The sequence below is a fragment of the Carettochelys insculpta genome, chromosome 1, assembly GCF_033958435.1.
Source record: "Carettochelys insculpta isolate YL-2023 chromosome 1, ASM3395843v1, whole genome shotgun sequence".
NCBI classification, from domain to species: Eukaryota; Metazoa; Chordata; order Testudines; family Carettochelyidae; genus Carettochelys; species Carettochelys insculpta.
In genome coordinates this window covers 204058442-204081954 of record NC_134137.1, presented here as the reverse complement: position 1 = coordinate 204081954, position 23513 = coordinate 204058442, and the positions used below count along the sequence as shown (strand labels likewise).

At 48.2% G+C, this 23513-nt stretch overlaps 1 protein-coding gene across 1 annotated transcript in view; it reads left to right on the top strand.

The window, feature by feature from the left end:
- Window positions 1-3140: 3140 nt before the first annotated feature.
- The window catches only part of PTGFRN (prostaglandin F2 receptor inhibitor), a 116882-nt gene continuing 96509 nt past the window's right edge, over window positions 3141-23513 (top strand). Inside the window, exon 1 of the mRNA XM_074998001.1 lies at window positions 3141-3352. Coding sequence (XP_074854102.1) covers window positions 3310-3352 — 43 coding nt within the window. The 5' untranslated portion in view covers window positions 3141-3309. The remainder of the gene's footprint in view (window positions 3353-23513) is intronic.

Here is a 23513-nt window from a genome sequence, read left to right as displayed (position 1 = left end):
TCCCACCACCACTATGAGCATCCCCTCCCTTAGCTAGGGTTGCTGAAGGGTTACATACAGGGGCCTTCTGCCATCTGCTTCTAAGGAATATTTTGCTTCCCACTCCCACTTGCTCCACGTCAGTGTTTCTCAACCTTTTTTTAATAAAGTACCCCTTTTAAAAATTATAAGTACCCCCAGATTTCTCTCACGTACCCCTAAAGGTTATGTGTACTGCTGGTTGAGAAACATGGTCCTACAGTAATCTGTGGTCTTGAAACAAGTGCCATTCAATGGTTCCAGATCACTGTACTCTTTGCAGGAGTCAGAGATTGTTTTGCATACCACCAAGTTAGTTATATCTCACTTAAAAACTGTTTACAGAAATGTGCAAAAATACCACAGGAGGCTACTACTGAAAACGTGCTGACTTTCTAGTCTCTTATCAAAAGAATGAATTGGAATAGAAATATTGTACTTACATTTCAGTGTAAGGCATATGAAGCAGTAGGAACAAGTCATTTTCTGAGTGAATTTTTAGACTGTACTGATTTTACTAGTGTTTTTATAATATATGTGTGCGCCTTTGGAAGCTTTAGACTGGTTGATAAAGCGTCATATGGAAAAGCTATTCGAGCCTCCCCATGACATAATGAAACCACAACATTGATAAAACTACTACTAAAACTATTCAACAGTTGTGAATTCAATTTATGAATCAGTGTTCATTAACTAGAAATGGAAAGGGAAATGCAAAGCACCATGCAAACTGAGATTCTGATCCTGCAAATGCTGGCATATACAATACTAATTGCACATACATGACAAATCTCATTGAAATCAGTAGGACTGCACAGGCAAGCAAAGTTAAGGTAATGGATAAGTACTTGCAGGACTGATACTTGAGGAGGAACACCTGTTAAACAAATGTGACAGATGACTAGTAGAGAGATTTTCCAGTCTGTTTTCCAAATTATAGCCTATAGGAGTCCACAAATTAAAGTAATTAATTAGGAAAAAACTTTAACTAGAGAGAAAAGCAAGCTGCATCAGAGCTAATCAGAAACAGGCAGAAATGCCATATGAACATGGGATAATATCTTAAACATACTGTGGAGCCCTATCCTGGAGAGTCCTCCTTCAGACTGATGGTTGCAGCATCTGTCTCATTTACACTTTGGAAGCACTGGTTTAGCTTGTCAAGTCAATGAAATATTGTTCAACTGAAATGCAAAATTCTCTTGGGTAACATCTGGAGCCCAATTTTGCCACCAAATTCACCAAATGGGACTAAAAGCCCAGCAGAGTTTGGACATGTACAATTCTGCAAACAAATGCTACATGTACAGAAGAACCAAAATGACACTGGTGGCAGGGAATAAACAGAAATAATTCCCTTTGGTAATCAGTTTACAAGAAGAACACATCTCAGCCAAGACAGCAAATTCTTCTATCCTTGCAAAGCACTAGAGGATTAAAAACCAATACAACAAAATCCATTCCTATAATCACCCCCAAGTCTCAACAATATTAACTTCTTGAGCAGAAAAACACCCTGCCACCAAACCAAAGAGTGCTCAAAACACCTATTTATTCTACATATCATCTGGAAGAAAAGAGCAAACCCAACACACTAGACTCCGGGAGAATCGTGGAATTTTAGGGTTGGAAGAGACCACAGGAGGTCATCAAGTCCCACTCCCTACCCAAAGCAGGACCAACCCATAACTAAATATTCCCACCCAGGATTTAAAGACTGCTAGGGACGGCCATTCGTCCGCCTCTCTAGGTAACCTATTCCAGTGCTTCACCACCCTCCGAGCAAAATGGTTCCTTATACAGTAAAACTTCAATTTACACAATTTTGACTTGCGTGATACTTGGATTAACATGAGTTGAAACCGTGAGTGGCGGGGAGCCAGGAACCAGGCAGCTCCTGGCTCCCCTCCATTTGTGAAGGAAGCTTTATGGAACAGTAAACCCACGACTCACAGGTAGGTTGCATTCCCAGGCAACCACACGTAAGTCAAATTTTACATACGTTAGGGGAGCTGGGAAACAGACCAGTACTGTGCTAGTCAGTTTCCTGGCACCCAGGAGTGGTGGGGTCAGTTTCCCATCTCCAGCGAGTTGTGGGGAGCTGGGAACCAGTTGCCTGCCAGTCTTGGGAGCCAGGAAATTGACCAGGACAGTAGCACTGGTCAGTTTCCCAGCTCCCCCAATTTATGTGAAATTTGACTGACACCTGGTTGCCTGGGAATGCAATCTACCTGTAAGTCAGGGGTTTACTGTACAATAAAGCTTGCAAACCAGAGGTAAGCCCTTAACAAATAATTGATAATCATTAATTCAGGTGGGGACTGGGAGGCACAAAGCATGAAAACATAACAGGGAGAAACAACTTGCAATGTGGCAAAGGAACTGAAACAGAAGATACAAAATATTGAATCCAGGAAAGAGTCTCTCAATCAGGTTTCCTCAATTACAAAAAATGATCAATGGGTTTCTATTACAAATGAGCACAATTTTAAAAAGGACTGACAGCAGTAGGCTGCACAGAAGCCACTAAACCAGCGGGGAACCCTCCAGGATCACAACCTCTCACGCTCCCAAAAGACAGCAGAAGCTCGGGAAATGCTTGCTGTGGTGTACGGTGTTGGGGAATACCCCAAATACGCAGTGAAGGCCCGTGCTGGGCAGGTTCCTGACCGGACACTCCTGTGGCTCCCGTGTTTGGGAGGGAACTGAACGGTTTCAGACGTGGACGTGCAGGGGAGAGAAGAGGCTGAGGCCCCGTGTGCGCCTGGGGGGTGGCAGCAGGGTACGCGTGCGGGGCAGGAGAAAGGGGAGAGACCCTTGCAGAGCAGGAGCGCGCGTAGGCATGGGGCAGAGGAGCCCTTCCCTCTGACCAGGCTACGGTGCTCCCAGGAAACGGTGTTTCCAGCCGTTCAAGGGACCTCCCCCTGCCTCCCTCCGACCTGGGCACCCCTGGGCCGGGCTGAGCCTAAGGCGGGAATCCCCCCCGCGGGCGGAAGCTGCGGCGAGCAGTGGCGCTGCGGGGCGGGGCGGGGGCCGGCTCTGTCTCCTCCCCTGGAAGGGGGCGGGGGCCAGGCGGGAGCCCGGCGCCTCCCCCGGTACCTGCGGGGGCGGGGGCTGGCAAAGTTTGTCTCTTTGGTTGGCTGCGTCGCGCGGCCGGGCGGTTCCCAGCCAGGGCAGCGAGCAGCTGGAGCGCGGCTCCTGCACTTTCCCGGCGCTGGGCGCGGACTCCCGGCCGGCCGGGGGCCTCCGGCTGCGAGCAGCAGCGTGCGCCCCGCACGCAGCCCGGCCAGCATGGGGCACGGCGCGGGGAGCGCGCTCCTCCTCCTGCTGCTGGGTGAGCCCCGCGCGGGGAGCGGGCGGGGCGGGAGGGAGCCGGAGGGGGGGGCGGCCATTGCCCGCGCCGTGTAACTCCGCTGGCTGCCGCGGGAGGGGTCCTCCGGGCAGCCCGACTCCTGGCGGCGGCCGTGCGACACTGCGGGCCACGCCGCCCTGGGCTCAGCTGCGCGGGGGCGCTGGGCCCGGGTTTGCGCTGGGCTGGCGCTGCCCCTCTCCCGGGGCCAGAGCATCGCCCAGCCCCGGGAAGTGACCCCCGCCGCCAGCACACCCTGTCTGGAGTCCTGGGACTGCTGAGAGCGCGCCCCGCCCCCCCGCTTCCCCAGCGTTTGGCTGGGGGCTGGGGCGCGGCCGTGGAGTGGCCTCCCTGGGGGCTGGGGCGCCTGGCACGGGGAGCCTTTCCCCCTGCTCTTGGGGGGGGCCTGTGCGCCTTGCACGGGGGTGCTGGGGAGCCGCTGAACTTCCCACTCCTGAGCCTCAGCGTGGTAGTGCCAAGTAAAGCTGCTGCCTTCGTGCCCGGGGCGCACGGCTGTGACTCAGCCTGCCCCAGCCTCTGCCAGGTTCCCTTCTCCCATGTTTGGGTATTGGCTCCGCCATGGCAATGGCTTCAGCCCTTGGTTTTACTTCACTTTGTTTTGGCTGTCACAGCTGGATTACCAGCAACGCAGAGCCCTTCCATTGGACCCAGGGGAAACGGCTGGCGGAGCACAGGACTGATGCCAGCTCCCACCCTGGCATTCAGAGGCTCTCTGGCATAACTTTAAGTGTACTCAGTATCATTCTGAATTCACCAAAGTGATTAATGCTTGGCACTGCTTGAAGGATTTATTAAAGTCTAAATTTGCTGAAGTAGCTGTCTGGGTGACAGTGCTAGGCAGGATTCTAGCCTGTGCCCTGGTGGCTACATGCTGTGCTCTTTGTACTCTGTAAACCCGGTGTGTGTGAGGAAATAACCCCAGAGAGAGCAGTTAGCTGGGGTCAGTAATCTGTAGTTGGATTGGCATTTTAAAGACTAGTGTTCCCTGTGTTTTTTCTAACAGCTTCAGTAAAATAACTGAGACATGCAAAATACTGCTGCTCCTCCTGTGCTTTGAAAAAAGAATGTGAAATACTACTTCACACAGGGTAGAGTTAGCCTATGGAATTCATTTCCATAGGAGGTCAGGGATACAGCTTGTCACTGAATTAATAAGGAGGTGGGATAATTTTGTCAATACTTACCCCCTCTCCTAGGCTGTATAAAAGTATTATCTGTAATGAAATCTTGTATCTTTGTGTCAGGAAGAGATTTCTCTCATGTACAAGCACAGCTGGCAAGATGCATTAAAGGATTGCTTCAAATGTCCTTTGAAATGTTGGTATTGGCTGCTACCAGAGCCAGAATTCTAGACTGGATAGTCCATTGATTTTTGTCTGATACATCAAATACGTTCCTGTGTTCATCTGTAACAACATATGTGGGGCTTGAGTAATTGGTTCTCTTATGTTTTGTAGCACTGTTTATTTTTCGCCCTTCATCACTGACAATGGGCAAAAATGAAGATAATTCCTGCCTTGAAGAGCATACAATCTAAAAGTATTTTTCTGCAGATGTATTAAATATGCATTTTGCAGCTGACTGTGGCAATGGAGTAAGAGAATATTTAGCTAGAGAGCAAAGATTGTAGTAAGAACAGAATTACACACAGTATTTAAATTATGCATTATATCCATTTAATTGGACAGTGGTACTAGGGGTGTTACTGCATTGTTGTTAAAGGCAAGGCTTGTGCAATCTTTTATTAATTGCTAGTGGCAGGTGGGTGCTAAGCTATTCTTTTTTATTTTTAACATAATTAACCCTTTTATTTAACAAATTGTCTAGCCTTTATGGCTGTTTGGGTTAACCTCCAGAATGAAAACTTTCAGTTTTGTTTTCCTGAGGCTGCAGGCAGTGTGGTGTGCCTTACAAGCAGCTGAGATTTGAGTTGTGCTTCTCAGAGGGTTGTTGTTTCTGAACCTCATAGGAATTGTCTATCTCATGTGGGTGGCTGGGTGGGCATTTTGCTAGATGGAGTTTGGGCTTAAAAAAAATTCCTTTGTCTATCACTGAATTTACATGGTGCTCTAGAAACTAAATTTTGGGTTAAGACAAGCTCCAAAGGGTTTCTAAGGGTAGTGTTATGCTTGTAGGAGACAAAAGTTGAAATGAAATGTCTCTTTAAAATATGACCCAATCGCCAGCAGGCAGATTTGTAGCATGGTTTGCTTCAGTTGTGTGAATGATTGTAGTCGCCTGTTGAGTTTTTCCCTTATGGTGAGGGTTGTTCTCGTGAAACTAGAACTGCTGCTGCTACCTAGAAGCCCTTGAGTGTATCAGCATTGCCTGGTGAGAAGGGTATCAATGTTTTAGGCTTGGTTTTCTTCTGATGTAAACTGTTCATACCTCAGGTAACTTTTAAAATATCGTAAATCTGCTGCGCAGCTGGAGGCTTCACTTGGGGAAATATTTCTCTTCTTACCAGAATATGAGAGAGACTGCTTTCATTAATGAGTTGTGCATTTTCAAGCAGTTAAATGCAACAGAATTGTTCTGCACCGAACAGTTGTCCTCTTAAAAACTGTTTTGCAGATGATGAGTTTGTTCAGTGAGAAGTTCTGTGTAAGTGGGATAGGGAAAGGATTTTGGAGTTGAAAAAAGTTGTTCTCTGTTCATGTGCCCTTCACAGCATGTACTGTGCACGCTAGTGTAGTGCAGCTCAAGATATATATGGATAAAGCACTTGTCTGCCCGATTAAGGGTAACTCATATTCTCAGCAGAGCCAGCGAAAACAACCACCATCACAGCTGCCAGCAAGGGACCTATTAGTGTCAGTCTCAGCTGAAAGGCTGGAGGTCTGAACTCTGCTCTCTTCTGGCTTAGGTGTCTCTGGGGCAGTGTGAACGGAAATAAGCTCTACTTTTGCCCATGTCTTCAGTCTGAAGGGCTGTCTGAGTCAGCACCTTTGATCAGTGTGAAAATCACCCAGAAAACACAAACATCCTGGGTAGCACTTTATTACAAATAATGATCTTGTCATTATGCGCAAAATAAATCCCTGCTGGCTTTTTCATTCCTAATTATTTAAAAGTATCACAAGAAGGTATTTAATCTAAATTTAAACAGCAAAGGTTGTTCTGATTTGTGTGAGAAGAAACCTGGGGGAAACAGATGGAGGCACTAGTAAGGTCCCTCTACTGGCACATCTCTTCTGCCCCTAAGTGTCCAATGTTCTTTATTGCCACAGAAGCCCTTTCAACAACACCTCTCTGCTGTAATTCAGAGCTCTGTCCAACATTACAGACCCCTGCCAGTGTGGACCTCTTCCGTTATTACTTTCATCTGAAAGTGTTTTGTTTCTCAAACGCTCCAACAATTAATAATTTAAATCAAGGTTTAATTCAAACTTAGCAATTAAAGGCTTCCAATAATTAGTTGCCTGTGCATTGTTATCATTGTCAGCCTCAGGCTATTACTATTCATTCTTGGCAACTGCAGTTACACAACAGATAGGATTAGAAAACAAACAGAAAATGGTGGAGTCTTGAGGTTCAATGCAATGGCAGAGATTAGATGTTTTTAATGGTGTGGTGCTTACTAGACCTAGTACAGTGAAAACAGCACTGAGCTGCCTAATACTCCACCACTTTTGCCACATGCTTTTGTTGGCAGGCCTTTGGTTCTACCACTTGGCTCGAGAGAGAAGGTGGTCCACTTGCTGTCCACTCACTGATGCTTGGAGGGTCGGAGACATTGCACCAATTTTCTTTCCCTTTCCTCCCAGAAACAGATGAAAACCCCAATAGGAGGGGAATAGTCAGCCCGTTCTGTCATCTGAGGGAGGGGGAAATATTTTCCACATAATATTGTCAGGCTAATTTATGTTCTGGAGGTGGATAGCCATGTTAGTCTGTAGCATCACAAAAAATACTGTCCTTTAACCCCTTAAAGACTAACAGATTTATATATTAGGTAATGGGCTTTTGTGAGTCAAATAAATAAATGAATCAATCTGTTAGTCTTTAGGGTGCTGCAGGATAGCTTTGTTCTTGGACGTGGAGTTAGGGAAGCAGGGATGGGAGGAAGAAGCAGGAGGACACAGCTGCTTATTCCCATCCACCTTCCACAAACTGTCCTGGCATGATTGTAAGGGGTTTCCTCTCCTGCATTCCAGGCTGATTTTCACCAGGAGTGTTGCTCTCTCCCTTATCTGCTTGTATCCTCCTCCCACGTCTTACGAAAGGCTGGCAAATAGTAGCTTATCCACATCATTTCTTCAGCCCTTTCTAGTTTTTAGTGGGATGTTTCTCAGAAGCCAGTGCAAAATTTCCTCAGGGAAGTAGGCAGCACAGGTTGTTTTTTTTTAAAGAAACTCCCTACCCGTGCCCCCTTGACTGCTGCTCTTTGAAGAAGCAGCTTGTGGTGTTCAGCCAGCCACTGCTGTGGGTGGCCCAGTCCCCCACTGCTGAGGTGTGAGCCTGCCTGAGCAGAAGGTGGGATAAAAAGTGAGGATCAGTTTAAAAAAAAATTGCAGACATACCAGTGTAAATAGAGGTGAACCACTTTAAAAAGGTTACATGTGCATGTAAAAGTCACGCGTATTGCAAAAACTCCGTTTTCTACAATTATTTGTTTCATGGATTTAACAGAACTCTGTAGATACTGTAGTCACAATGCTATATTTACCACAGTACCCCCTAGGTGTTCATAGAAAGATTCCAAAGGTTCCAGGTTTCATATTTAATAATTCTAATTTTTCTCCACTCAGATCGAATAGTTCTGTTCTTGTGAACCACAAATATATGAAGTTTTTTCCCCCTCAGAGATAGTCACAAGAACTCATGTGCTAAATTCAATAAACAGTTTTTTCAATCTTTGAGAAATCTTTTAGAGCTTTTGGTAAAATCACTTGGTGTGGGAGAGGAACAGATTATTTGTAGATGTGATATTATTCTGCTCTGTCTAGCTACCAGTCATTAAAACTTCCAGCCAGAAAGACTTTATTTAGTTGAGTCAGGTTTATAATGGAATACTTCACAACCTTAATAGTCACTACCTCTTGGCTCAATAACTTCTCCCCAATCAAAAGACATGTACAAAAACTCCTGCATTAAATTGGAGTTAAGACTAGGGATATATGTCAGCAATTTAAGGACTGAAAAAAAAAATTAGAGGGATGTTGAAATGATGCCCGAAGTTATCAGATCCAGGAAGGGTCCACAAGAGTAAGCATGAAGCTTATTGTCTGCACATGTTGTAAGATAAAAGGTCTTATGAATGCTGAATGTTCCATTTTGGTAAATTTGTATTTCTTGAGCATGTTTGCTGGTTGGGGTAGTTCAGTGTAGGTTATCATTTAAACTGCATTAGCACTCCATGAGTATAAGTTTTTTGCCAATACGTGTGATGCAGTTCAAGTCTTAAAGGAAATGCAGTTACAAAAAGACACACCAGCATCAGCTTCTTGGGCATCACAATCTTTTGCAGCAATGGAGCTCCACAGATGATGCGTGCACACACACATGCACACACCCCTACTTTTTTATGCCCAAAATCACTTTCAGAATTTAAGGGCAACTCTGGGTCTACCCTGCCCTGGGACCCCACTCTGCTCACTCCATCTTTCGGCTGCCCCCCACCCCATTGCTTGCTCTCTTCCATCCTCATTTTAGTAGGATGGATCAGGTGTAGCCACACAGACAGGCTTGCCAGTGGTTGGGAGTGGGGGTTGGGAGCAGAGGGGGTAGTTGCCCTCAGGCCTCTTTGAATTGCTGCACCAGCGCAACTCCGGTTGTGTGTGGCTGGGGGGCACAGCACCATGGTCCCAGCAGTGCTGACGGCTGAATGCCCTAGACCCCTGGCGCTTACACCATTGACTCCACCCTTCCAGGGCATGAAGTTGGGGCCCTTCTCCCACCTTGCCCCAGGGGCTGTAGTGGCTCCAGGAGGAGCTGTCAGCACGAGGCACTGGCTCCTGGGTGCGGCAGCATAACGGTCCTCTCCTTGGGCCACAGTGGCTCCTGCACATCAGCAGATACTGATGTCTGTCCACAGGTAGACATTTGTATCCAGGCAGGACTGACTATACACGCCACTCCTGGACAGGGCCAACATGCCCATGCCTCAGGGTGGGGGACAGGCTGAGCATGTGGCAGCTCCATGTGCTGCCCTCTCTGCTGGTACGTCCCCATCAGTTCCCACTGGGTCCCAAATTTCCCATTCCCTGTCAATGGAAGCTGCAAGGGGGCAGTGCTTGCAGGAGCAGTGTGCTGTGACTCCTGTCCCCTCTTCTCCTCCTGGCTGCTTTGGTCATTCTTGGGAAGGGGCTAGCAGCATGGAACTACGACAGGCAGAAATGCTGCTGAGTGCCAGTTGCCATTGAGAGGGAGATTCCCAAGGACTGACAAGTCGATCGCGATCAACGTGTTGGTGACCACTGATATGCAAGAAACCCATGGATCACCATGCTTGTTTATTTCACAGGTCGCGTAACCAACCAGTCCAGATGCACCAAGAAATGTTACCTATGGCAGTGGTTCTTGACCTTTCCAGACAACTGTTCCCCTTTTAGGAATTTGGTTTGTGTTGCATACTCCTAAGTTTCACCACCCTTAAAAACCACTTGCTTATAAAATCAGTCAAAAGTACATGTATCTCAGCCATTGTTCCTGTGAAACTGCTTACTTTTCATTTTTACCATATAATTATACAGTAAATCAATTGGAATATAAATATTTTATTTTTCAGTGCATACTGTAGAGATACACACAGTGACTTGTTTATCCTGCTCTGAAATCTTAGTTTGTACTTGCTTTGCTAGGGTGTGTGTGTGTTTGTTTTTAATGTAGCCTGTTGTAATACAGGCTGAACCTTTCTCATCTGGCACTCATGGGACCTGGCCTGCACTGAATGAGAGAATTGTCTGGACCACAGGAGGTCATTATTGTCTAGGAGCATTACCAAAACTTGCACTGGTTAGTGGGCTCTTAGAAGGCATTTAGGTGCAAGTTACAGCTAAATAACAGCACAGAACACTGAGAACTAGAACTGATGGCTGGAAACAAACTCAGTAGGACCATGGAAAACGTGGCCACACTCATGATAAGTGGTCGTCTGGCTAACTAAAATCATGCTGGATTACGGCTGTCACCAGATGAGGCTGGAGTAGGGCTGGGGGTGTGGGGAGTTGAGCTGGAGCCAGGAGTGGGGGTATTAAACCAGGACTGGGGGAATGGAAATTTGAGTTGCCCTTGACTGCTGTCAACGCGAGATAGGCGCAACTCAAAAATTGCGCATTTCAAGGGATTACTGTATTATACTTTTCAGTGCATAGGTACTTGTTTATACTGCTCTGATATTTTAGTTCTGAAATTCAACCTGTACTAGGCTAATATTTAGATGAGCTGATCTATTCCCCAGAAGAGCTGTGTATCCTACCAGGGATATGCATATCCTTGTTTGAGGAACATTGAGCTATGGTGAGGCACTCAGATACAACAGAATATGTTCTGAGGAGAAAGTCTGGGATTCACACTTTAAACTACCTTGCCAAACAAGGATGCTGCACTGTAGAAGTAGATCCCTCTACCTGTCACCTACCTCTCCACCCTGGCACCTATTTGAGGTATCATTAAACAGTTGCAACCCAGACTTGAAAGGGAACACATCTAGTAAGAAGTCTGTCCCAAACCCTCTCTTCTGGCCTTCAACTAAATTCCCCAAACTCACCAAGGTCATCATCAGAAGCAAACTCTCTGCAGATTAGGACCCACCAAATCAAAGCAGCCCTGCCCCAGCAACAGATGTTGAACCTGTGGATACATCTCCACTGCCACGATGATCAATACCACAGCACACCTTTCAAGATCTATGGGTCCTGCACATGCCTGTCACAATATGCAGTGTAGGTGAAATGCTCTCAAATGAACTCAAGCAGAAAAGTGATAAAAGCACTTTCTCCCCTGCTGGATAAAGATTTTTCACAAAATAATCCTCCATATGTGACCTCTCAGTCCTCATCATGAAAGGCAACCTGCACAATGCCCCGACCGATGAACCAGGGAACTCAATTCATAATGTTGCTAGACATCGAAAGTCGTGGTCTTTGTAAGAGTCCCGAGACGCCCAGCCCTTGGCCTAGGGCGGGCGGCACCCAAAAAAGGGTTAGAACACCAGCCCTGCACTCAGTTCCGGGCAGTCAGCAGTTCACTGTTACAATACAGTACCCCTCAGTCCAGGGCGGGGCAGCAGTTCACAGTTGCAACAAAATCCTGGCCCAGCCCTCAGTCTAGGGCGGGGCAGCAACACAAGGGTTTGAGCCCAGGCCCAGCACGGCTGGCCCTGTCAAGGAGGGGGTAGGGGGTTGCAGGCCCTCCCACTCCACTGCAACCCGGCCCGGGGCCCTGGGGGTCGCTCACACACGACCACGGCAGTGGGGATCCAGGCCGCAACACACCGCCATGGGTTCGGGAGCGTCGTTCCCCGGGCCACTTCATACCTCTACCTCCACCGGCGGAAGGTCCCAGTCCATCTGGTCAGGGGGTCCTGCGGGGTCGGTCTCCTCCAAATCGTCCACCTTCAGGGGCTCCAGCCAGTTGCTCATGTCGACATCATTAGGATAGTCGGGCGGCGGTAGCACGGTGGGCCCGAGGCGACCCTGGGCCAGAGGGCTGTAGGGGTCCGTTGGGACTCTGGGGCAGGCTGCTCCTGGGGCTTCTTCCAAGGCGGGGGGTCTCCACCGGCGTGAGGGTCCTGGCAGGTCTGGGAAGTCCGGGTAGTCCCCCTGGGGCATCTGGATCCAGGGTTGTTCGGAGCCGCTGGGGGCTTGCTCCTCCGGCTTGGCCAGGCGGCGACAGGCCCTTGGCGCCAGGGAGCTCGTGCAGGTGCGTCCTCCCTGCCCGGAGGCCCAGGCTTTAATGGGTCCCGAGCCCTGCCCTTGGCCTTTCTAGCCCTGGGCCCCGCCCTCTGAGGGGTGGGCCTCTGGTGTTCTGTCTCCGGGCCCGCCCACCAGGGCCTCTGCGCAGCCTCCTCTGCCTCTGAGTCAGCCGGGGGACATACTGACTCACTACACTCCCCCCACCCCCCAAGTCCGTCTCCTGTGCCATGGGGGCGGACTCCTCCATCTCCCCCACGCGGGAAAGGAAGTCGGCATTTGTATGGTCCTTACCTGCCCGATGACGTACGTCGAAGGCATACGGCTGTAACGCCAAATACCAGCGCATAATTTGGGCGTTGGTATCCTTCATTTGGGACAGCCACTGTATCAGTGCATGGTCCGTAACTAGGGTGAAGGGGGCGCCCAACAGGTAATATCTAAGGGTGTCGCAGGCCCACTTCACCGCCAGGGCCTCCTTTTCTTTTACAGCGTAGCGCTGTTCCCTCGGGAAAAGCTTCCAGCTGATATAGGCCACCGGATGATCTTCTCCGTCAATCTCCTGGGATAGGATGGCCCCTAGGCCTACCCCTGAGGCATCGGTTTGCAGAATAAACAGACGACTGAAGTCGGGACTATAGAGGACAGGTTCCTGCATTAGGCACTGTTTCAGGGTTCGGAATGCCTTGTCTGTAGCTGCAGTCCATACCACCGTTTGCGGCTGGGCTTTTGTCAAAAGTTGCGTTGGGGGGCGGCAATTGAAGCAAACTGTGGGATGAAACATCGATAATACCCTGCCAGTCCCAAGAACCGTCGTACCTGCCGCTTGGTACTGGGGGGAGGGCAGGCCGCTAGGGCCTGCACCTTGTCCACGAGGGGCTTTACCTGGCCCCCTCCTATAGTGTACCCGAGATAAGTTGTCTCCTGCCATCCAATGCGGCACTTCCTCGGGTTCATCGTCAGGCCTGCTGCCCTCAGGGACCTAAGGACTGCTGCCACCCAGTCCAGGTGTTCCTCCCAGTGGCGACTATATATGACGATGCCGTCGAAGTAGGCCGCGGCGTAGTCCCGGTGGGGCTGAAGGAGACGGTCCATAAGCTGCTGGAAGGTCGCCGGGGTGCTGTGGAGACCAGAGGGCATTTGAGTGAATTGGTATAGGCCTGATGGAGTTGCAAAGGCCGTCTTCTCCCGTGAAGAAGGTGCCAAGGGGATCTGCCAGTACCCCTTACTGAGATCAAGGGTACTGAAATAGCGGGCCGCCCCCAAACGTCCCAACAATTTATCGACCCGGGACATTGGATATGCATCGAATTTAGAGATTGCGTTCACCCGCCTAAAGTCGATGCAAAATCTCCGAGTGCCGTCGGGCTTCGGGACGAGTACCACAGGGCTGCACCACTCACTTTGGGACGGTTCTATCACTCCCAGGGCCAGCATCGCCTGTACCTCCTCTTCCACTACTTCCCGCATCCGGAAGGGTAGTGGGTGCGTGGCATCGCGAACCACCTTCCCAGGTTCCATACAGATGACATGGCAGACCAGGGAGGTGTGTCCAGGGAGGGCGGTGAAGTTATCCTGGAACGCTCAGAGGAGGCACTGGGCCTGCTTCCGTTGCTCTTCTGTCAGCGTTGCACCGAGGGCCGGTTGTGCCGGCTCCTCCCCATAAGGCACCTGGGGTCCTAGTTCGGGGTCTGGGGGGCAGGGGTTTATCATGAAGCCCTCCCGGTCCCGCCACGGTTTTAGGAGGTTGATGTGATATCGCTGCGACTTCTTACGGCGGTCGGGTTGATAAACTTCATAGGTGACAGGCCCCACGGCTCGAATAATCTCGTAAGGTCCCTGCCACCTAGCCAGCAACTTAGATTCGCTGGAGGGTAGCAGGACCAGGACCCGATCACCTGGCTCGAAACTGCGGCTCTGCGCCTCCTGGTTGTAGGTTCAGGCTTGGGACGCCTGTACAGCTCTCAGGTTTTCCTCTGCAAGGGCCCCTACCTGTTCCAGGCACTTCTGGAGCTGGAAGACGTACTGCAGCAGTCCTTTTGAGGGGGACGCGGTTTGCTCCCAGACCTCCCGCATAAGGTCGAGTACTCCCCGGGGACGGCGTCTGTACAGTAGCTTGAACGGCGAGAAACGTGTGGAGGACTGGGGGACCTCCCGGATGGCCAAAAGCAAGGGAGGTAGCAACTGATCCCACCGGCACAGGTCCTCTGGGAGGAATTTGCGCATCATCTCCTTCAGCGTGCTTTGAGTCCGGTGGCCGGGTGGAAGATACCCATGAAGCCTGGCCAGTCCCGGCCTAACACCACTGGGTACGCCAGTCGGGGCGCTAGGCCGACGACCAAATGATGGGTCATCCCTGCCACCATCAGGGGCACCCGTGCGCTGGGGTATGGACGCACGTCGCCATGAATGCATTGCAGCCGAATGGTCCCTAGAGTGGGGTCAGCCTCCAGGCCGGCCCGTTGGCGGACCAGGGTCTGGCTGCACCCCGAGTCCACTAAGGCGACCGTGGCCTCAGTCCCCATGAGGACCGGGACTGTAATCGTGGGCGCCTGTGTGGGTCACACCCTCCTTTCGGTGGCCCGTACTCGGCCAAAACTACAGAAATGTTCCAGGCAGTCCCGTTGGAGGTGTCCCCGTTGACCACAGATGAAGCAGGGTCCTAGTGTTGGTTGGGGCCCCCCGTACGTCTGACACCCCCCTGGACCTGGTGGCCGCGTGTTGGTGGCCCCCTCAGTTCCCCCCTGGGGGCTACTGGGGCCTGGCTTCCGCGGTGGCCTCCGACGAAGACTGGGTGGTTCCCGCAGCTGGCTGGGCAGTTCAGAGCGGGGCTCCCCTGGCTTCTCGGCTCCCCGGCGCGGGGGCTGTGACGACGGGGCCGAGCCCATGGGTGCCTCTGGTTCCTCCGCAGTGAGGAAGTCCTCCATGAGGTCGACGGCAGCTTGCACGGTGGCAGGTCGGTGGCGCCGCACCCAAGCCCGCCCTCTGGGTGGGAGGATGCAGAGGAGTTGTTCTAAGACGACCTGCTCCATGAGCTCTGCAGGGGTCCTCACCTCCGGTTGCAGCCACCGCTGGCACGCGTCCCTCAGCTCCTGTGCCACGCACCGCAGCTGAGCCCCCGGGGCGTAGATCAGGGTCTGGAACCGCCGGCGGAAGGTCTCAGGGCTAACGTCCAGGGCATCGAGGACGGCTGCCTTCACCTGGTCATAATCTTGGGCGTCTTTGACAGATAATGCCCGGTAAGCTCTCTGGGCCCCCCCGGTCAAATAAGGGGACAGTAATGTAGCCCACTGGTTCCGAGGCCACCCAGCCACCACTGCTACCCATTCAAAGGTGACCAGGAAGGCTTCCGGATCATCCACTGGACCCATCTTTGTCAGCCGTACCGGCAGGACTGATGCGGGGCCTCCCCCTTGGGCTCCCTGCCGTGGCTCGGCCGGCAATGGCACCAGGGCTGCCAGTTGCTGCAGACATTGTCGCTTGTGCTCCTGGTTCTGGGCCATCAGTTCAGTCAGCAGCTGTGTCTGCTGGGCTCCCAGCTGCTGGAGCAGCTGCTGCTGCTGCTGCTGTAGCTGGGCAGTCTGCTGCTTCTGCTGACTTTCGGCCAAGGATTTCAGCAGCTTGTCCATCTCCATCACCGGAGCGGGGACAGCAGCAACACACAAAACAAACAAAAAAAAACCAACAGTGGATAGTTGCTCGCACTGTCCGGGGGCTTCTTCCTCTCAGTGGGTCCGTGCCCATTCCCTCACCCCTTACGTCAGGGGTGGGGACCGAGTACCCACATTCTCCACCACGTGTAAGAGTCCCGAGACGCCCAGCCCTTGGCCTAGGGCGGGCGGCACCCAAAAAAGGGTTAGAACACCAGCCCTGCACGCAGTTCGGGGCAGTCAGCAGTTCACCGTTACAATACAATACAGGCCCGGCCTCAGTCTAGGGCGGGGCAGCAGTTCTCAACAGCAATACAGTACCGGCCCAGCCCTCAGTCCAGGGCAGGGCAGCAGTTCACAGTTGCAACAAAATCCCGGCCAAGCCCTCAGTCTAGGGTGGGGCAGCAACACAAGGGTTTGAGCACAGGCCCAGCCCTCAGTTTGGGGCGGGGCAACAGCACAAGGGTTTGAGCGCAGGCCCAGCACGGCTGGCCCTGTCAAGGAGGGGGTAGGGGGGTCGCAGGCCCTCCCACTCCACTGCGACCTGGCCTGGGGGTCGCTCACACACGACCACGGCAGTGGGGATCCAGGCCGCAACACACCGCCATGGGTTGGGGAGCATCGTTCCCCGGGCCACTTCCTACCTCTACCTCCACCGGCGGAAGGTCCCAGTCCATCTGGTCAGGGGGTCCTGCGGGGTCGGTCTCCTCCAAATCGTCCACCTTCGGGGGCTCCGGCCAGTTGCTCATGTCGACATCATTGGGATAGTCGGGCGGCGGTAGCACGGTGGGCCCGAGGCGACCCTGGGCCAAAGGGCTGTAGGGGTCCGTTGGGACTCTGGGGCAGGCTGCTCCTGGGGCTTCTTCCAAGGCGGGGGGTCTCCGCCGGCATGAGGGTCCTGGCAGGTCTGGGAAGTCTGGGTAGTCCCCCTGGGGCATCTGGATCCGGGGTTGTTCGGAGCCGCTGGGGGCTTGCTCCTCCGGCTTGGCCGGGCGGCGACAGGCCCTTGGTGCCAGGGAGCTCGTGCAGGTGCGTCCTCCCTGCCCGGAGGCCCAGTCTTTAATGGGTCCCGAGCCCTGCCCTTGGCCTTTCTAGCCCTGGGCCCCGCCCTCTGAGGGGTGGGCCTCTGGTGTTCTGTCTCCGGGCCCACCCACCAGGGCCTCTGTGCAGCCTTCTCTGCCTCTGAGTCAGCCGGGGGCCATACTGACTCACTACAGTCTTAAAAAAGACAATGGATTGTAGGGCTCATTGCAAGCTGCAATATGCTAACACTCCTTTGTATTATGACTGTAGTGGTGTTAATTGCCTGTTTAACCTTGCAAAGTTAACTTTTTATCCATTCCATCCTTGTTACCTCATTCATCATGCCTCACTTATAAAAAGACAGACTGACACAAGTTTGGAGAAAAAAGGATGCAATGTCCAAGCCAATTATTTGGGATTTAAAGAATATTGGTAATTGTACTTTTGTTTGTTGCTCTTCAAAGCACAAGGTTGTTGTCCTTATTGGTGTTCTCTAACAAGTTAATTCCGTCCAAAAGTCTCAAGTTTCAGACACCCCCTGAAAATAACTGTAAAAAGTAATTGTTTCCAGACCAAATAATTTTGATATAGAATTTTCTAAATAATTATGTGAGGGTACCTATAGTCTTGGATAGATAGCTTTCCCTTCTGAATACTGATGGGACCTAACCGGTGCTGAACGAGAGCATTTGTCCGATCACAGGAGGTAAATATTGTCTAGCAATGTTACCAGCACTTCCACTGCTTACTGGGTTTTTAGAAGACATTTAAATGTAAATTACAGGGTGAATTAGAACTAAATTACAGCACAGAATACTGAGAGCCAGGACTGGTGGCTGTAAACAAACTTTTATAGGACCTTGGGGAAACTTGGTGGCCACACCTTGGTGGCCACAGTTGTCCAGCTAATAAAATCATACCAGATTACAGATGTTGCCAGACAAGAGAGTGCCGGACTAGAGAGGTTCAACTGGTAGATAAAACTTAAAATATTTGAAAAGGGAGAAACTATGAACTTTTAGATGTTTTGTATCTCAGAACTGGTTTCTCTCATTCTACATGGACTTCTTGAAAAGATCATCTCTAATCTGTATAATCAGGACAATCAGATAAGAGAGCTTTTTTCAGAGTTATATGAGGTTTCAAAACATGGATTGATCATGGAAATAATCTCAGCCTCAACTGTGGAGTCACTACAGTGGTGCTGCAATCACGCTTAATATCTTTAAAGGAGATTTGATTAAGAGATGGGGCAAAGGCACTAACCTTCAATAAGGGAATTTTTTAAAAGACATGTAGTCAGAGCCTGAAGGAGGATGTTAATAAATTAGAATCAATACAGTTGTCATGGAGGTTACTGAAGACATACTGTAGAACATCATGGAAGGGTTTCCTATTCCAGAACATAAAAAGGAAACAAATGGCAGGAAGCATCCTGTCATGGTTGCGTTAATGAATAGGCATTTATTGAGACTCTAAAAAGATGCTTCAACAGATGGAGATCAGCCTAAGCAATTCTAATAGAACAGAATAATTGTTCTGTGCAGTGTTGTTGGAACTAAATTGATCCCACTACATTAAAGACTGTGTTTTCTGGGAGCTCAGCTGGTCAGTCAGAGAGTCAACAGCTGCCCGGTTGATTAGCAGAATGCTCATGGCTCATGTATTTCTACTGGTGGTATATATCTGCACGTCTTGATGCGTATCATAAAATTTATTCTGCACATGGATGGAAAAATTAGACTAGCTAGTTAAGAAATATTTTTACAACTTCGTTTAGTGAGAGAGAGAAGCCTTCATGGTTAAGAAGAGTCTCAAAACCTTATCTCTTTGACTGGCAGAAGGTGGTGCAATAAAAGATATTACTGCTCCCATCTTATCGCCTGTAATAACTGATGACAAGTTAATTGGTGATTAAGAATTGGATCCAAAGCTCTTCCCCAGGAAAATGTGCCCCTGAAATAATTAGTAATACGTGGGCTGTATAAGTGCCAAGAGAAAATATGAAAATCCAAAAATTCTTCTTTTTTATTTGAAATGGGAAATTTGTGGGAGGTTCATTGGGTTCATAATATCACCAGGGCATAGTAGGGGCAATCTGAGATTACATCATGTTTACCAAAGAGGATGATGGGAAAATAGCTACAGCAGAATTTCTTCTTTTCAAATCGTGAAAATCGTACTACCACAGAAATATATCATGAACTGATGAAGCAAGTCAGAATTTTCATGGACAAGATGGTATTTATGTGGGTGGTTTTTTATTTTTATTTTTTAAACTGAATAACTGAGCTACTAAATCTGCTAATGTGGAAGAATGAAAGTTGGTCAATATTGTACTCTCCTTTGTAAAATGGATCTTTGGTGGTCTTTGGGATTTATTGACCAGTGAAGGTCAACACCAGGAATAACAGCTGAGGAACTAGTTAGACTGAATTCTAAGACATTCTAAATCAGCAGTTCTCAACTGGAGCCTGCAGGTCACTTGGGGCCTAGTCAGCGCAGAGCTGTGGTCCATGTGACATCCTCAGATCCATACAGGTAGTATTGGATGAGGCTCACAATGGTAACTGAATTGAAAATCACCACCTTAGATGAATATCATAGGGGCAAACTACACAGCTGTGTATAGGCAGAGCAGCTACCATTGCCTGATGCCGTTCAGTATAAGGAAAAGTTTGCCTCTGGAGGGTGTGGAAGCTCCTAGACGGGAGGTTTTCAAAAGGAGGCTGGATAGCCATCTGTCTTCCAAGGGTTAGACAACAAATCCTGCATCTTGGCAGGGATGAGATTAGATGAATGGTTCTCAACCAACCGTATGCAGAGTTATTTACCTAGTTTTACAACAGGCTATATAAAAAGCATTAGCGAAGTCCATACAAACTAAAATTTCATATGTCTTGTTTATATTGTTCTCTATATTGTACATGTTACATACAATATTTATATTCCAATGATTTATTTTATAATTGTACAGTAAAAATGGAAAAGTAAGCAATTTTCAGTAATAGTGTGCTGTGACATGTTTGTATTCTTATGACTGATTTTGTAAACAAATACTTTTGAAGTGAGGGGAAACTTGGGAGTACACAAGACAGATCAGACTCCTGAAAGATACAGTAGTCAGGAAAGGCTGAGAGCCACTGTCTCAGATGGCCTTTGTGGTCTCTTCTGTCCCTATGGTTTTATGTTTTAGTTGTTTATAACTAGGCTTGGTAGAATTTGATTGTTCAGTTTTTCAGAATTTTGACAGATAAGTACATGTTAACAAGCAATCATGTGGCACTTTAGAGACTAACAGTTTGTTAGTGTTTAAATTGCCAGAGGATTGCTTGTTGTTTGTGAAGTTACAGACTAACCTGACTACACCCCGAGACTATCTACGTGTTAAGAAGTTCCTTAGATCTGTATCAATTAAATTTCCATAGTTGTGGGAAACTGTGGAAGGGAGGTCAAGTGATAACTAATGACAGTAAATGTTGATATTCAAAAAGTTAAAACTTTAAAACTATTAAAACATGATTGATCAATGACACGACAAAATACAAAAATATCGTCAAGTCTACTTAAATTGTCAAGCATAATTTTTCATATTTTATTTACCTGTATTTTCAAAAAGAGACAATCTTTTTAGTGGTTTGGCTGTTTATGCAAAAATTGAATTTATTAATAATGTGGATGGCTTCCATTTTTTATATATAACATTGCCAAACTTTAGCCATCCAGGCTGAAATTTTCTATACTGAGTATCTGCCTCTGACTGGCTCTTTATTTTTGCTGAAACTTTCAAAAAGAAAAAAAAAGTTTGTTTCTGTCAAGATTATCTTGTTCATGTTAAAAAGAATCTTTACAGCTCCTAATTTGAGAAGTAGTGTATCTTCATGCTTTGGAGCAAGGGCTTCAAATTTGTCCTAGGAATTACCTTTGTATCAAGAATTTGCCTTTTGCCTTTGCTGAAAAGTGTCCCTCTGGCCAAATTATAAATTGTGTCTAACTTCTTAGTTAATAAACCAGTAGGTAAAGAAAAGCCATTGGACATACAGGTTGAAACTCTCTCGTATGTCACTTTCTCGTCCTGCAACATCCGTAATCCATTATGATTTTAGTTGGCCAAAGGACTACTTATCATGTGTGGCCAAATTTCTCATGAAGTTTGTTTCCAGCCAACATTCCTGGCTCTCAGGGTTCTGTGCTGTTATTTAGCTGTAATTTACCCCTCAATGTCTTCTAAGAGTCCACTAAACGGTGGAAATGTTGGTAATATGCTAGACAATATTGACCTCCCAGAGTCTGCAAATACCGTCGTTCGGCACCAGTCAGGTCTCAAGGGTGCTGGACTAGAAAGGATTTTTTCAAGAGTTGTTACAGAAACTTGGTAAACATGAAGCCAGTGGCGACGTCCTGTCATGGGGTGGAAACACTTGTCAAGAGATGGGATGTACAGAGTGAAGATGAATGTCTAACTTTTCAGGAAGAGGATTCAGTTGGGGGATATTCACTGTGTTTCTTAGAAAGGGCTGAGCAGCCACCCTCAGAATATCAGTCTCATTTAACATGTCAGGTGACTTACTTGACTTAGACCCTTGTACTCCAAGTGGAGCATAGGTCATCTGCAAGTCTCCTCCATTTCAGTCTATCTTGGAACAAAACTTCTAGCTGACTCCAGGAGAACCGCAGTTGTTCTTTAATCTCAGTAGATCTTCTCTGTGTTTTCTGAGGTCTTCCTCTTTTGTGTTTTCCCTGTGGGTTCCATGTGAGAGCTTGACGGATTATGCTGGATGATGGCTTTCTGAGAGTGTGGCCTAGCCATTCCCACTTTCTTCTCTTGATTTCAGTGTCAATTTGTTCTTGTCCTGCTCTGTTCCAAAGCTCCTCATTTGTGATGAAGTCTTGCCATTTGATGTGAAGGATGTACCTCAGGTATCTATTTGTTTATGAACGTCTGTAGCTAGTAATTTGAAGACTTTTTAGTACGCCAGGTCTTGCATTCATACAAGAGCACACTCCTTTACATTTGTGTTGAAGAGCCACAGTTTCATCTTCGCAGAAGTTATTTTTGACGTCTATATGGGACAAAGAATCTTGAATGCAGCTATTGCTTTCCCTGTTCTTGCATTGATATCCCTGTCTGTTCCTCCATCTCTGCCCATAATACTCCCCAGGTTGGTGAATTGCTCCACATCTTCCAGGTCATCCCCTCCCCGGGTGACGATGGTGTTGTTGGGCTACTTGATCCTCATCATTTTGGTCTTTCCCTTGTTAATGCTCAGTCCAGTCATTGAGGCATTTTTGTCTAGTGTTGTGACCTTTTCTTCCATGTGTTCATGTTGGTGCAAAAGGAGGGCAACATCATCAGCGAAATAAATGTCTGCTAGCTGTTTGGGAAGTGTCCACGGAATGCCTTGTTGATGGCCATATGTTGTCCTGCTCATAATCCAATCCCTTGTGATCAAGAACAGGAAAGGTGACAGTAGACACCCTTGTCACACTCCTGGATGTATGCTGTAGGATTCTGTCAAGCCACCTCTTTGAACAACTTGTCATGTTGAGGGTTGGCAAATCACTAGTCACATTTGAAGAGGCTGATGATCATCTCTGAAAAGATAAAGCTGAATCAAGCCTGTAAGGTATTTTAGAGGCTTTGTGCAGGGAAGGTCCCTGGGAGGAGAAATGCAGCTTGAAGTACTTGATTAACTTTCCAGCTGATCTTAGGTGTATCGTAAATCAATTAATGCTATAGACAAAGCTAACCTATCACTCTGGTTGATTCTTCCCAATAAACATAAGAGGACAATTGAGGAAAATAAAAGACAATATGCTTAGAGGATATAAGGAAATAATTATGCTGCATGAAGTTAATCTAGACATCTGCAATCCATTATAGAGGCAAACAGTTTAGTAAAACTTTTAAAAATATGCAGTGAAATGTGCATGGGGGAGCATCTTGATCTGGCTACTTGCATATTTTCAGTGATCACTTAAATTCCCAGGATGAAGTAAAATGTTTGTCTTTTAAAGAATACTAGTGCTAAGCCAGTTTATTTTAATTTCTCCCTTAGGAGGTTGCAATAGGATGTTTGTTTGTTTGGTGGCAGATATCTAATTTCCATTAAAACTAGCTAGAGTAACTATTGGAGGATCTACCAATTCTTATGTTTTAAACTATAAACTGGCATTAACAAGAAAAGCCTCTCCACTTCTACCCTGATTGCAGAGTTCAGTAGGTGCAGTTTGGGAATTCTCTCTTTCTCTCTTCTTGGGTTATGCTCCATTTACCATGTCTGTGGGCATAAAAATGAGCCATGTTGGGTTGCCGCCATTGTATTTCAAAGCTAAGGGCCTGTTTGCTTAGCTCCCTACATCACCCCTCCTTTTGATATTATTATTATTATTTGTTGTTGTTAATAATAATAATAATAATAATAATAAGCAGCACTCATCTACATTCGCCAGAGGGCTTTTCTTGCTGCTTTTTGCAGCACTTGGCAGCTCTTAGTCTTGCTGTTCAGAGATGAAAAAATAAGGGGCATCCCTTGTAATAAGGGACTGTTGGCAATGCCACATAGAGCCATCCATTGGGAGCACAGCTGCCTTGGC